The sequence below is a fragment of the Hyaena hyaena genome, unplaced genomic scaffold (assembly GCF_003009895.1).
Source record: "Hyaena hyaena isolate Hyena2069 unplaced genomic scaffold, ASM300989v1 scaffold_121, whole genome shotgun sequence".
Classification (NCBI taxonomy): domain Eukaryota; kingdom Metazoa; phylum Chordata; class Mammalia; order Carnivora; family Hyaenidae; genus Hyaena; species Hyaena hyaena.
In genome coordinates this window covers 2,102,293-2,117,848 of record NW_024080753.1, presented here as the reverse complement: position 1 = coordinate 2,117,848, position 15,556 = coordinate 2,102,293, and the positions used below count along the sequence as shown (strand labels likewise).

Sequence of the window (15,556 nt, the reverse complement as noted above, 5' to 3'; positions counted from 1 at the left end):
CCTGGTGCCCTTTTTTGACAGTGTGGTATTGAACTATTGTCTTGGTATTTTAAATGGTTATCATTAGATTTATGTTTTCCATTTTGTATCTCGTCAGATTTGGGCACTTTGTAGTCTATACTCTTGCTTTTATTAATGTGAAGATTTATGTCAAAAGAAGGAAGCACTTTGCCTAAAGTTACACAGAAAAACCACAGGCAAGATAGCTTTAAGATCAGTTTCCTAAGTTTAGGTCAGTAGACCATAGGTCTCTAGATGGTCTAGGGATCATAGGTCCTTAGATCATATGGTTTTTGTCTTTCTCAGTCTGCCTTATTTCACTTAGCATGATAGACTCTAGCTCTATCCACATTGTTGCAAATGGCAAGATTTCATTCTTCTTGATGCCTCTTGTATAACATTCCATTGTGTATATATACCACATCTTCTTTATCCATTCATGAATTGATGGATACTTGGGTGTGTCCACCAACATTAACAGCATTACGGTTCTCCAATAGGCAAGCTGACCACATGGTTTATGCATTCGTCATGTCTACTTTAAATAGCAGGGACAAAGTCTAATTAGCTCATGGTAGAAAGGATATCAATGTTAAAGTCAAGGGCTTTAAACTGAGGATTACTGAGTGAGGCTTTTGAGTTTCACCTCCACCACTTCTAGCCAATCTTTGACATGTTTCTTAACTTCTCTATGCCTTAGTTTCTTCCTGTGTCTATGAGAAAAATAATACTACCTACCATATTGAGTGGTTGTGATAACTAAAAGAAAGAGTGCATATGAAGCATATGGCAGAGTACCCGGCACAGAGAAAGTCTTCGATAAATGTGATATACTATTATTACACTAGTATATATACTAGTATGTACTATTATACTATATACTATTAGCTTTAGCATCGCACAGCCCAAGGTGTGAATCCCAGTTTCATCTGAAGCCAGTTGCTGACCATCTGAGCTTCGAGGCTCTTTGTCTGTAATTTGGTAGGTGATGTATAACTCTGCTTAACCCAGAACACTGTTTTACAGATTAAATAAGAAAGAATATTCTTATGTTGCTTGACAATCAAGGTGGAGACCAGCCTAGTCTATTGGCTTCTGACTTGCTTCGAGAAGTCTTGAAAGAAAATGGAAAGTTGGAAGGAGAGTGCAGGACACTCAATATTATTCTAGGCACACATCAGACACAGCAGGGCTTATGGACAGAATTGGATGAGGACCACCATGGAAAGGGCTGGGGTGGTGAGAATATGAAGTGCAGTGTAAAGACTGTGACCCAGAACAGACAGGACAGCTGATGGATAGATGACAACTATTTACGAGCGCTGTGAAGAAAAATATCTTGGAGAGGCACACAGGAAAAGCAGCTCCCTTATGATACCCCCCCACCCGTCCCCCCAACCCTTGCCTGCATGGAACACAGAGATGGTAAACTTACAATCACAATGATGAAATCAAGCCAGCACCAGACACTGGTGAAATACTTCCCAAATCCAAAGGCTACCCATTTTAGACCCATCTCCAGGATAAAAATGTATGTGAAAATATGGTCAGTACAATTAAGTAATGCTTGGATATTGGGTCGTTTCTCAAGGTGAATATCTTCAAATACCTGAAATGATAAAGCATAGCCATAGGCCAGGTTGAATATTTGCGTAGAACTACTTGCTGACTTTACTTTTTAATTTTTCTTCCTTATTTGAATAAACTAGTATCTCTTTTGGTAACAAGGTTTTGCTCCAAAGGTATTAAGGATGGAATGTCTCAGTGGAATCAATTCCTTGAGTAAGGAAAAGCAGAAGAAGGAAAATCCCATGTCTAGACCTCTATTGCTGCAATAGCTCCCTAGGCTCTCATCGCTGACCCCTGAAATATGAAAACATCTTCCTAACAGATCGCCACACAACTTCCTGGTCTTCCTGATCCTTTCAATTCTTGTCAACAATATCTTGCCAATGTTTCCGGAACCATCCAGTGAAACATTCCATCTATTTCATCCTCCTAGTTACTATTCGGTGGCTCCTCATTGCTTGTAACACCTTAGCTCACCCTCTAAATCCCGCCAACCCTGAAGCCAATGATCTACAACAAACAGCCCTGCCACTTACCCCTGTGCTTCTGATGGATATGCTCATGTTTGTGGGTACCAAGACATGCAAAAGCTGAGGAAGCTCTGGGCCAGTGTAAATCACTTTGAATATGAAACATTCTTTAAGTGTGACCAGGAAAATCAGATGCCTTAGCTTCTGGAGAGACTCTTTTTCATGCTACATCCAAACATCACCCTCATCCAAAATGTATATGTGATTCTATAGGGTCTATATAACCAGGGTAGAAACTGAGAACGAAAAAAAAAGAATATAAGGGGCCCTAGTACTGAACCCGTCAAGACATCTGGGAAAACAGTGAAGTCAAGAAAGAAATCGGTCCTCCTGTTGAGTAGTAAGGTAATCCCACAGCCCCCAGGGCCCTAAGGGAAAATAATGCAAAAGAATAAAAATTTGACTTTCAACTCCTAGGTGGGCTTTGACTCGAGAAGATTCTCCACTTCTTCCTGTCCCCTGCTGTCTCCTCATCATTTTTGTAGTCTCAGTTTGGCTGATATTTTCTATAGGAAACTGTCCTTCTTCCACCAAGAATGAGTTAGATGCCCATTCTACATGACCCCATGCCATCCACTGCTTCTGTGAGTTTAGCACTGTGGCCCTTGTCTGTAACTGCTTGGACCCCATCTGTCTTCCTACTAGATAGACTCCGCTCCTGGAAGTCAGGGACTAGTCTGTGTGTTTGCTTCTTAAAGACAGACAAATGTGAATGGTGTTGGAAGGTCATTTCCTCGGTCGTTTTGGAAGCTAAGCAGCAAGCTGGCTCAGCAGATCTGAGTTTGCTCGGTAGAAGAGTACGCTAATATTAGCCACTGAGTTTTGGAGGATCCCACATTATAATGAAGACATTTCCTTGCCCAGGAAGCTCCCGTAATTAACCCGCTGCCCAGTTCGGAGCTTCCTAAACTCTGATGAGTCCCAAAGCATCTAGGCTCTAATTCGGTGGGTCTGGGGTGGGCCCAAGACTCCATGTTGAACAAGTTTCCAAGTGATACTAAGACTGCTGGTCCACACAGCATATAGAGTGGCAAGTGACAGACGTTTCTTGTCTCCGATTCTCTACGAACATGTTAAGTGAAACAGGGCCCGACTCCCTCTCCTATAACCCTCTACGTTGTGTGCTCCGTCTCGCTCTGTCCAACCCACACTTCTCTTGTCAGAACGCAGATGAGAACCAGAAGGATAGTGCCCTGTCCCCGCGGCCGTCTGACAACGCCATGCTTCCCACCGACTACCACAGGGCTTGGTAGCCACCCGTGACCGCAAGTGAAAATGTAAGCCCAGGAGACTACAGGGAATCCTAGACCGAGGGTTAGCAATAAAAATTAAGAGAGTTCTCTGGCGTGGTTTAGAAAAATTTACTTTTTTTCTTGAGACGTGATTCATACTGCAAGTAGATAAATGGAGACGTGTGCCGACCACAGGCTCTGGTGGGCCCCAGCGTGTGCTCATCACCTTTCACGCAGAGATCACACAAATGTAAAGCACTGGCCATGAAGGCGGTGGTGAAGAAGGAAGACACTTCCTACTGCTGGTGACCTGATGTTCTGTGACCCTAAATCAATAAGGGGGAACCGAAGGTTCCGCTCACTCACATAAAAAATAGTAAGAGAGTTTAGTTCTATATTATGTCCATTTTAAGGGAAAACACAAGATAGAAAGGGAAGAAGGGAAGAGAGAGAAACATGCAGGTTATAAGGAAGAAGATACTACCGCCCAAGTGGGGGAGGCAAAGAAAGGGCAAGACGGACCAAAAGGTGAGGGGAGAGAGAGCAGGAAGGGGCTTTATGACTATGTTATGGAGGCCAATGGACTTGGAGTTCTTTCCAAACCTCACCCGGACACACCTGACACCTCGAAGGTGTCACATCTAGAAGGATTTGCCATGTACCTAAAGCATTATCTCTTTGTCTCTCTTCCCAAGGGAACATGAATGGTGGAAAATACCAAGACAACTTATTATACCCTAATCTGATCCATTTGGCCTTTTCCTTCTAATGTTTTACCTTCTGGAAAGCAGCACTATGGTCTTCAGGAAAAGAGAGGTCAAAACATTGCTGTCCATAGGAAGCAATATGTAGGAGACAGTGGAAATGTCTAGAAATTCTCCAAGAATGAGGGACAGGCCAGGGACGGACGATTTGAGTCATGCTTCCCCACGGGTAAACTACCTTTGGCTTGGGGACTTCCCAGTTGGAGCATGACTCTAGAAGTTGTGCAAAATCTTGCCCTTGAGGGGACCCAGCAGCAGAGATCCCACGTCTGCCTTGTCTCCCCACATTCACGGCCCCGTGTCAGCATGTAGCCCAGCTGCCTTGATCCCCAATGTCCCCACAAGACTGTGATAATTTACCAGTGCCCCACTGCTCAGCAGAATCACAAAGATAACAAAGCTTTCAAACCAACTGTGTTTCACTATTTGGTAGCAGGTTTTCCGCAGGTTCCACCAAATGATCCAGGGGGACTTTCTCTTGTCGACGGCACAGCATGGGCAGCAGTGACCCAGGCCTGCAAGGAATAAGCAGTAGCAATATCATTAGTGCCTGCCTTGAACTGTAATTGTGATCCTAACTCTTCCTCCCTGCCTTTACGTGTGTCCCTTGCCTTTGCATTTCTTCCCACTGAAGAGGTGACGCCCTTGAGTCTGGGCGTGGCCATGTGACTTGACGTGGCCAGTAGAGCAGAGCGGAAGTCACACACACAGGCCAGCTCTGTGCTCCGGCCTTCATGGGCCGTGCGTGTTTCCACCTGCTCTCCAGCACCATCTCCGTAAGAAAGGAGTATCTGGGGCAGCCCCCTGTTCCGGGAGAAGGAGGAGGGACACGTGGTACAGAGCCAGGCGGCCCGGGCGAGCCCAGGCTAGACTGGCCGGCTCCCGGTCATTACCACTCATAGGAATAAAGCCGGCCAAAATCAGCGGGATACCCGGGCTGGATCAGTGGAATCGTGTAGATGCAGCCTTACCCTTGTGAGCCACTGGGGCATCGTGGCTCTTTGTTAGGCTGCAATTTCTTTTGGCAACAGTAAGCGGTGTCCTAAGGACTGAGGGGACTGAGGTCAGGAGGGGCACAGGCTCTGTGAACCCCCCAAACCACACGTGGGAGGATCTGAGCAACTGTCAAGGTGGCGCACAGCTGAGCATCTGATGTCAGTGCACACCAGTCTTCAGCAAGAACCCAAGCACCCCTGTCCCCTGTCTCCTCCACCCGAGTCCTGCAGTGCTGACTTCACAGTGGTCACAACATCCCACTCCCTTCCTCATCGTCTCCCTAAGCTACTGCGAGGTCTCCTCAGTCTGCCCCTGCTGTCCTCCGTCGGTTAGAACACCGACAGGTTAATCTCCCTAAAGGACAATTTCTTCTTTTAGGCCACTCCTCCCTTCTTCCAGAAACCAACCTCTCTTCTCCAGCTCCCACTGGTGACGACCTGCACACACCTCAAGGACCAGCCCAGAGGTAAGTCAGGAGAACGGTGAAATATTCCTAGCCCGACTTCTGCCCCCGTGGGCAGTTTGGGGGCTGCCAAACAGCCTGCAATATGTTTGAAACCATTCGTGGTGTCCTTTCTGAGACAAGTCTAGTGTCGAACTTATGGAGAAATTTTTAATTTTTAGATTCATCCATTCATTTAAGTCTCTATCTATCTATCTATCTATCTATCTATCTATCTATCTATCTATCATCTATCTATCATCTATCATCTTTGTTGAGCCCATAATCTGGGCAAGATTCCACTCTCACACTAGAGAAACAATATTGATTATTAAGTCACTGCCTACATTTTTAAGGACCTCACAATAGAGACAGACACAAATTATCCACAATGAATACAGGAAATAATAAAGGCACATAGGAACAAACCACTATATCTACTCAAGGAATCAGGAAAGACTGTATTTATTGATAGCTTATTATGTGCCAGATACTCTTCTAGGTAATTTACATTCACTCATTTAATACTAATAATACCCTTTTTCAGTAGATACTATTATCATAGCCATCTTATAAATGAGGCACAGAGAGGCTAAGTAAATTAAACAAGTCACACAGCTAGTAAGCGGAGAGGCCAGAATTAAGCCCAGGCAGTCTGGCTCCAGAGCCAAAGCTCCTAACTACAATGCTATCTTCCTCCAGAGAAAAGTCTTGAGGGATGTGCTGAGGGTCTGGCAGGGCCCTATTCAACCCTGGTCAGGCTCCCTTGGTCTACCACCTCATCTTTGCCCTGACAGTGGAGGTAGTGGGGGGTATAGAAAGTGGAAGACATATTGGCCCAGTGGGCTCTCTATGAAAGTTTCCTGGGGTCTCTACCCTGGTCGTTAGCCTATGCTAGTTGAGCCTACCCAAATCAAGAATTTCCTGAAAGCTCCTTTGCCTGGATCTGATAATGGCCCCAAGAATCTATGGATGCCTTCTCTTCACTTTTGTCTTCGGTAGAAGGAGAAAGAAGGCATCCATCAAAATCGCAGAGCTTCAGAGAATAACAGAATTCCATCCGAATATGCTGTGAACCGGTTGCGGGAATGCTGCACTTACCTTTGGGAAAACATCTCTCTGGTTCTTTTTTGGGAACCATTTCAGGTGCCCTCGCAAAAGGATCCTGTGGGTCAATGGTGCTACATTCTGAGAGAACACTGGTGGTGTCCGACTTCTGCACATCAGAACAAAGGAAAAGGGGAATCATTTACCAGGACTGTCTCTCACCACGGGAGCACCCAATACCTTAGTGTGTGACGTTTTAGGAATAAAGCGAGTTAGACAAAGATTCCAAGTATACGGGTTTCTAGAAAGCGTCCCTCTCACTGAGTGTTTTTAAAAAGCGCTCTGACTAGCCCTGACATTAGGAGAGAATTTCCTAACTGCTCTCCCCCGGCTGAAAAAAGACAAGGTATATGAAGACACAGTGTCTCAACCCTTTCCTCCCTACAAATCATACACTGCCTAGATCCAAATAGGGAGGCTGGGTGGTGAGGTGAAGGCTACTTCACGGAGACTAACTTTCAGCTCTCTCAATTCCTAGGCCTCTACTAATGGCTCTCACTGATTTCGTCCCTCAGGAGACATTTTGACAACATGTAAAGACACTTTTTATTTCACAACTGGGATACTATTTGCATCCAGTGGGTAGACGCCACGAATGTTGCTGAATGACCGACAACAGACAGAACAACCTACCACAACGAGGAGCTAACATGCCCCAAACATCAGAGTGGAGAGGTTGAGAAGCCCTGGCCTACACCTGTGCTTAAGATCTGATCCTGGCCTCTGGTTCTGCATTAATCTTGACATTCTAATCTTGATGGCCATAGTGGTTCCCTTGGAGAACGCGTATGGATAAGCCACCCATTCCCCTTGGGAACACCCTCGGAAAATTACCTTTCGGGGATTCTGTACGGACAGACAGATGTCATCTTCAGAGAACACATCAATTTCCACACTTTGAGCCCCTGGGCTGGTTGACCTCTTGGTCTCCGGATGGAGTTCATAGGCCTGACACAGAGAAGCCCAAGCGGAATTAATATTCTTCCCGGACATCTCGCTTGAGATAAAACAAGTTCGAGTTATGACATGTTACTCTCTCTCTTTCTTACTTTTTAAAACTCTCCTGGAGAAGCTCAACATAAAATAATCCTGGGAAAACCACTATCGGAAACACGTAATGAAACTTACTCAAAAGTCATATAATCAAAACAAGATGGTTTGGGTACAAAATTCACCAATAATTCAGAAGTGAAACTTACTGTATTCTTTCAATTTAATTGCTAACTAGTGAATTCTTTAAAAAGGGATACCGGTATTTATCCCTGAAAAAAAAAAAAAGAATATAATACAGAATGTACTAAAAATAAAATCCATAATGATTTGACATACTAATATAAAAATAGATGTTGGCTTAGTGAAACAGAAAAGGGCATAAAGAGACAAATGAAAACGTATTACTACATAAAAATAAAAAGTAAATTTCACGTGATGACCTGCGGGTATATTCAAGAAAGATGTGCAAAGTCATGTCCTCAGGTGAGGACACTTCTCCCTTTTGAACACGTGAGTGGACATATCACACACACACACACACACACACACACGAAAAACAGGGAAAGATATCTCTGGACCAGGCAGGGAACAGAAATAAGAAGTAGTAACCATTTAAAGCATGTAGCAGACGATAACAACGAAAAGCGCCCCATAGGAGGAAGGGAACCAGGGCTACGTGCAAGGCTTAAAACCATGGGTTGGGTTGAAGTTCTTGCACTTAGGAGAGAAAGCCAACGCAAGTCGTCGTCAACGCTCGCAATTACAAGCATCCACGGCTGCAGATCCAGGAGGCAGAAGGAAGGAAGGCCGCAGAAGCAGAGGTGGGGGAAGGTACCCGCTGGCCCTGAAATACGCCCAGGGAGGCTCGTAGACAAGAGTCCCAGGTTGGCAGTAGAAGACTTGGTTCTGCACTGGCTGCCCTAGAAGCGTCTATTCAAGGCATCACAGACCTTAGCAGAGAGACTGACAGATCCTCTCACTAAAGATGAAACTTTAAACTAAGCCTCCAAAACGCAGGACGAGACAAACAAGATCAGTAACCCTAAAAATGAACTACCAGGAGGTGAATTCACTTGAGAAAAAAATGAAAGAAAATAATGATCTGGAAGCATCATTAAAATGGGTACGTTTAGGATTTAATAAAAAAGGTCTATAGGGGTTCACTTCCCGGATGGCAATGGAAGGAGCTCTATGGACACGTTCTCCAGAGAAATAAGCCTAAGTGGAGAAAAATATTTTTCAGAAATCATTTAGAGTCTCTGGAAATTGCCCTAAGGGCGTACAGCAAATGAAGAACCATCTATTCAAAAAATATCTTCGGAATTCAGTAATAGCAGCGGGAGTCCAGGGCAACGGAGGTAAGGTTGCCCCTCTGCCCCCCCCCCCCTTCCAGCTCAGCTTGATGGAAGCCTTACTTTAGGCAGCTGTGGCCAAGATGAGGGTCCCTCTATCCTCCGCCCTCCAAGGAAGGGATATGTATCTTATCAGAGGTGTGGACACCAGCTTTTCTTACCCCCTCCAAGCACTTGCATTAGTGGCTAAGAGATTTTGTCTATAGTAGGAGGCATTCTGGGAGAACCGAGAGATTTGAAGCTCTTCACAAAAGAACGGACTTCATCTGAAACAATGTGAGGAAGTTCAAGCCTAAGGACATTCTCTAAAACAATGGAGATTTGGATGGTAAGCAAATAAGAAGAGACTGGTAGCTCTGCTTCATTAAAAGCAACAAACTAAACCACAGGTCAGCAAGTTCACCACAGAGAACCCTGGAAAGAGACAGCTAAGAGGAATCTCCCTGGGGTCAGAACAAATCTCAAAGACTGACCCCGTAAGTAAACCCGCCTTGAATTTAATTAGAACAGACTGCGGGGCAATTAATGCCCTGTGGTATTGTCAAAAACAATAGAGCAACTAAACTAGCAATTAGTTGAGCCTAAAATCTGGGTGTGATGCCATATATGGCAGACAGATTAACAGAGCGATCATGGAAAGAGATCTCAAAGAGACACCTACTGCCATCCAGCAGTGACCGCCTGCAGCCCCCACGGTGTGCCCTCCGAAGTGAGGAGGGGCCTCACTTTGTCACGACTACGTGGAAATTAAACAAAACATTCCTAAACAACCAAACACTATGACTTGGAGTCAAATAATAAATCACAAAAGAAATTAGACTTTAAGGCTTAAAGTATAAAACACTTTAAGGTAAATGGAAACAAACATATGACGTACCAAAATTGGTTGGAGGCACGTAGCTAAAGTAGCACTTAGAGGGAATTTCGTGGCTGTAAATACCTCCAGCTAAAAAAAAATCTCAAATCAGTAACCTAACTTTCCACCTTACGGCACTGCAAGAGGAAGAGAAAACTAACTCAAACAAGCATAAATAAGGACACAGTAAGTATTTAAGCAGAGATTATAAAATAACAGATATGATTGTCGCCCAGGAACTTAGTCTCAGTCCTTCCATCGCCACCAGAGTCTACCTTCTGGGCTGGTGCCCGGCGGGCCACGTGACGACCCTTAGGTACCAGGACAAAACCAACCAAGCAGAGTTAATGTTCCCTGTAAATGGTGATTTATAACATAGTTGGCACGCTGTGTCCTCGAGATAATGGCTATTCCCTTGAAATTCCCCAAAACCCTAAACCTTGCCTTCAAAATAACGGATGTTTTCCTGGACACCAGGGTAAGGGCTACTCTGCAGCCTTTTTACAATAACCGCTCAGTTCTGCTTCGGCGCCGCCCGCTTGCCCGCTTGCTCATTATAAACAGCCCAAAGTCCCTGGACTTGGGGCCGCACATTTAGACTTCTGTGTTAACTCTGTGAGGCCCCGGCCGTAATAAAGATTCCCTTAATTCGGCTTCAGTGGTCTCGGGTGGTCTCTGTGACTCTCCGCATAACATAATCAACAAAATCAAAAGTTGATTATTTTAAAAGATCAACAAAATTGACAAAACTTTAACAAGAGCGATCAAGAGAAAATGAAAGATCAAATTGCTAAAATCAGGAACAAAAGAGGGGACATTGCCAACAACCTTACAGAAATTAAAAGGATTCCAAGGAAATATTGTGATTTCCAAGGAAATATTGTAATTACAGAAATTAAAAGGGTTCTGAGGAAATAACACATAACTGTATGTTAACAAATTAGATAACTTCAATAAAATGGAGATATTCCTAGAAATAGAAAAGCTACCAAAACAGACGCAAGAAGAAACAGAAAATCTGAGTAGCCCTGTAATCCCTGTAACAAAGTAAATAGATTGAATGTGTCATTTAAAAGCTTCTCACAGAGGGGCGCCTGGGGGGCTCAGTCGGTTGAGTGTCCGACTTCAGCTCAGGTCATGATCTCACGGTTTGTGGGTTCAAGTCCCGCGTCAGGCTCTGTGCTGACAGCTCAGAGCCTGGAGCCTGTTTCAGATTCTGTGTCTCCCTCTCACTCTGTTCCTTACCTGCTCACATTCTGTCTCTCTCTTTTCCAGTTTCTGGTCTGACATATAAGAAGCCTGGAAGTCCCCACTCCATCCTAACATGTGAAAAGCTAAACAAACTGGAAAAGCAATAACCCTTCTTAGATCCATAAGAGAAATGAGTCTGGGGCAAATTGCTGCCCCTCCCCCAAATTGGAGAGAAAGACAGGCTAATGCAATTTACCAAAGCAGAAGCCCAGGAGCAAAAGCCCCCATGGGAATCAGTCCCAGGGGAGGGAAACATGAACCATAATTGACAAACTGCTGGGGGCTCAGTGTGGATAAGTCTAAGAGATTAAAGTCCTAGGGAACCCAATTAACAGAAGCCCCAACACTATTGTGAGTTTGACCTCTCAGAGCTCTACCAGGTGTTCACAGTGAACATGGGAGAAAAATCCACACTTGCTTCCAGCAGGGAGAGACTAAAAGGAACCATTTTGTTTTAAAAAATTTTTAATGCTTTTTATTTATTTCTGAGAGAGGGAGACAGCATGAGCAGGGGAGGGTCAGAGAGAGAGGGAGACACAGAATCTGAAACAGGCTCCCGGCTCCGAGTTGGCAGCACAGAGCCCGATGTGGGGCTCGAACTCACGAACCGTGAGATCATGCCCTGAGCCGAAGTTGGGTGCTTAACCGACTGAGCCACCCAGGCGCCTCTGAAAGGAACCATTTTGAAACATGCTAGAGCATTCCGTTCTTAAAAAGGCCTTCCCCCAAGAACTAATTAACCAGAGCCTAACCTGGGGGTTTTATCAGGACCTAAATGGCCTGGGGGTGGGAAATACCCAACTCCAGCCAGCTCTAGGTTTCCATCCAGTGGGAGGGAGACACGCAACTCCAGCTCACTCTACCACACTGAGAAGCACTGGTCACAGTCCAGTGCTGTGAGCACGGGCTCACTAAAAGACTGAGACCTAACCATAGGACCACAGAGCTTCTTCAACCCCCTAGGACCTCACCAACACATAAATAAAGGCCCATTCAGAGCACTTCCATCTACCCAGCACATCATGTCTGACCCTGAAGAAGAAACTAGAAGGCAAACTAGAAGGCAAAAATATCAGTTGAAGAGACAGGAAAGCATTGGAATCAGTCTCAATACGGCAGTGTTGGAATTGTCAGGCCAGGAATTTAAAACAGCTATGATTAAAATACTCAGGGCTCTAATGGATAGAGTAGGCAGCATGCAAGAACCCAAAGGCAAACTCAACAGAGAGATGGAAATTCTAAGAAAGGATAAAAAAAATGCTAGAGATCTAATACATTGTAACAGAAAGAAAGAATGTCATGATGAGCCCGTTAGGAGACTGGATATTGCTGAGGAAAGAATCTCTGAGCGTGAGGTGATCTCAGTAAGCACCTCCAAACCTGAAAAACACAGAGAAAAAATATGGGGGGGGGGACAGAATACTCGACACCTGTGGGGCAACTACATCAGTGAAACATACATGTAATGGGAATACGAAAAGGAGAAGAGAGAAAAGAACAGAACAAATATTTGGAACAGTAATGACTGAAAATTTTCCTCACAACGTTACAGCCTCAATTATAATTGATAATATTCAGATGGACCCTGAGGACATCAAGCTCAAGTGAAACAAGCCAGAGAAAGGCAAATACGGCACAGTATCACTTCAGTGTGAAATCTAAAAAAAAAACAAATTTGCAGAGACAGAGAACAGAATGGTAGTTAACAGAGGCTGGGGGAGAGGGGGTGTGGGGAAATGTTGGTCAAAAAATACCAACTTTCAGTTAGAAGATGAATAAGGATCTAATGTACAGTGTTGTGGTTATGATTAATAATACTGTGGTATATACGTGAGAGTTGCTAAGAGAGTAAACTTTAAATATTCTTACCACAATAAAGGAATAATTATGGGACATGATGAAGGTGTTAGCTAACACTATGGTAGTAATCACATTATAATACAGAAGTGGATCTAATCAACATGTTGCATGCCTTAAACTTATACAATGTTATATGCGAATTATATCTCATAAAACTAAGGGGGGGGGGAGAAATAGAAGAGGAATAAGCCTCTCAACTCATTTAATGAGGCTCATATTAACCTGATACCAAAACCAGACAGACACATTATAAAGGAAAAACCCAGGGATGAAAAATCTTTAACAAAATACTAGCAAGTTGGATGCAAATATATATAAAAGTGTAATAATATACCATGACTGAATAGGGATAAAGTGATTTAGCATCCAAAATAAATGCTAAAAATGATTATCCTAATAAATAAGGGAAAAGCATTTCAGAAAAATCAATATCCATTCATAATTTAAAAGAAAAGTAAAACCTCCTAGCATAGAATGAAGGGAACTTCCTCAACTAAGATCTTACTTACTGGGAAAAGACTTTATGTTTCTTTCTTTTTTAAAATTTCTTTTAATGTTTTATTTATTTTTGAGAGAGAGAGAGAGACAGTATGAGCAGGGGAGGGTCAGAGAGAGAGGGAGACACAGAATCCGAAGCAGGCTTCAGGCTCTGAGGTAGCTGTCAGCACAGAGCCCAACGCGGGGCTCGAACCCACGAACTGTGAGATCATGACATGAGCCGAAGTCAGACGCCTAACCGACTGAGGCACCCGACACCCCAAAGACTTTATGTTTCTAAGATCGGGAGCAAGGCAAGGAATACTCTCCCATGATTCCTATTCAACATTATACCAAAGGTCCTAACCAGTGGCATAAGGCAAGAAAAAAAAGCCCATATAAATTGAAAAAAATTTTTTTATTTACAGATTAATTATATGCATAGAAAATCCTAAGGAAACCACAAAGAAGCTGTCAGAATTAATAAGTCAGTTTACCAACACTGCAGGATACAAAGTCAAAATACAAAAGCCTGTTTATTTCTATGTACTAATACCGAACATTCGGACACTAAAATTTTAAATATTACATTTACAATAACATAAAAATATTAACTTCTTTGGGATAAATTTCACCATGTATGTCAAGACTGAAAACTATATTTTATTGCTAATAAAAATTAAAGAAGATCTAAATAGGTAGAGAGGGGCGCCTGGGTGGCTTAGTCGGTTAAGCGTCCGACTTTCGCTTAGGTCATGATCTCGCGGTTCGTGGGTTCGAGCCCCGCGTCGGGCTCTGTGCTGACTGCCAGCTCTGAGCCTGGAGCCTGTTTCAGTCTGTGACTCCCTCTCTCTCTGACCCTCCCCTGCTCATGTTATCTTTCTCTCTCTCTCTCCTAGAAATAAATAAAAATCTTAAAATAAATAAATAAATAAATAAATAGGTAGAGAAAAATACATGCTCACAAATCAGAAGACTCACTGTTATGAAAATACCAATTATTTACAAATATTCAGTGCAGCGCCAAACAAGATCCTAACAATCTTTTTTATGGAAACGCATTGATTCTAACTTGCATAAAGAAATGGAAAGGACCTACAATAGCCAAAAAGAAATTGGTAAATAACAAAATTACATAACTTGCTTTAAAAATTTATTATAAAACTACAGTAATTAAGACAGTGTGGTACTGGTATAAAATAGATACTATAGATCAATCAAACAGAATTAAGAATCCAGGAGGGGCGCCTGGGTGGCTTAGTTGGTTAAGCGGCCGACTTTCGCTTAGGTCATGATCTCGCGGTTCATGGGTTCGAGCCCCGCGTCGGGCTCTGTGCTGACTGCCAGCTCAGAGCCTGGAGCCTGCTTCAGTCTGTGACTCCCTCTCTCTCTGACCCTCCCCTGCTCACGCTGTCTCTCTCTCTCTCTCTCCTATAAATAAATAAAACATTAAAAAAAAAAAAAAGAATCCAGGAAAAAAAGCTAGATAGATAGATGGAGCCAATTTGATTTTTAACAAAGATACCAAGTTGCTTCAGTAGGATACAGTCTTTTCAATATATGGTACTATAATCACTTATACGTACAGGAAAAAAGTGACTCAACTCATATCATACACAAGAAATAAATTGAAATGTAGGGCGCCTGGGTGGCTCAGTCAATTAAGCATCTGACTTCACCTCAGGTCATGATCTCACGGTTCATGGGTTCGCGCCATACATTGGGCTCTGTGCTGACAGCTCAGAGCCTGGAGCCTGCTTCAGATTCTGTGTCTCCCTCTGTCTCTGACCCTCCCCTGCTCATGCTCTGTCTCTCTCCCTCTCTCTCTCTCTCAGAAATAAATAAAAACCATTTAAAAATAAATAAATAAAATTTAAAAATTAAAAAAAAAAAGAGACAGAGAAAGAATTTGAAATGAATCATAGACTTGAACCTGAGAATTAAACCTATAAAATTCTCAAAACAAACATATGGGAAAATCTTCCCAGTTTTAGGTTATACAAAAATTTCTTAGAATGGAAAGAAAAACTGTGAACCGTAGGAATAATACAGATCAATGATACTTCATCAAAATTAAAAATTTCTGCTCACTGAAAGATACCAGGAAGAAAGTAAAAGATGAACCAC

General features: G+C 43.3%; 1 protein-coding gene across 1 annotated transcript in view; it reads right to left on the bottom strand.

The window, feature by feature from the left end:
- Positions 1–15,556, bottom strand: part of SCN11A (sodium voltage-gated channel alpha subunit 11) — a 77,701-nt gene that overhangs the window by 23,235 nt on the left and 38,910 nt on the right. Inside the window, exons 16-19 of the mRNA XM_039237174.1 lie at positions 7,475–7,588; positions 6,635–6,749; positions 4,456–4,610; positions 1,436–1,609 (exon numbers count right to left, since the gene is read on the bottom strand). Coding sequence (XP_039093105.1) covers positions 1,436–1,609; positions 4,456–4,610; positions 6,635–6,749; positions 7,475–7,588 — 558 coding nt within the window. The remainder of the gene's footprint in view (positions 1–1,435; positions 1,610–4,455; positions 4,611–6,634; positions 6,750–7,474; positions 7,589–15,556) is intronic.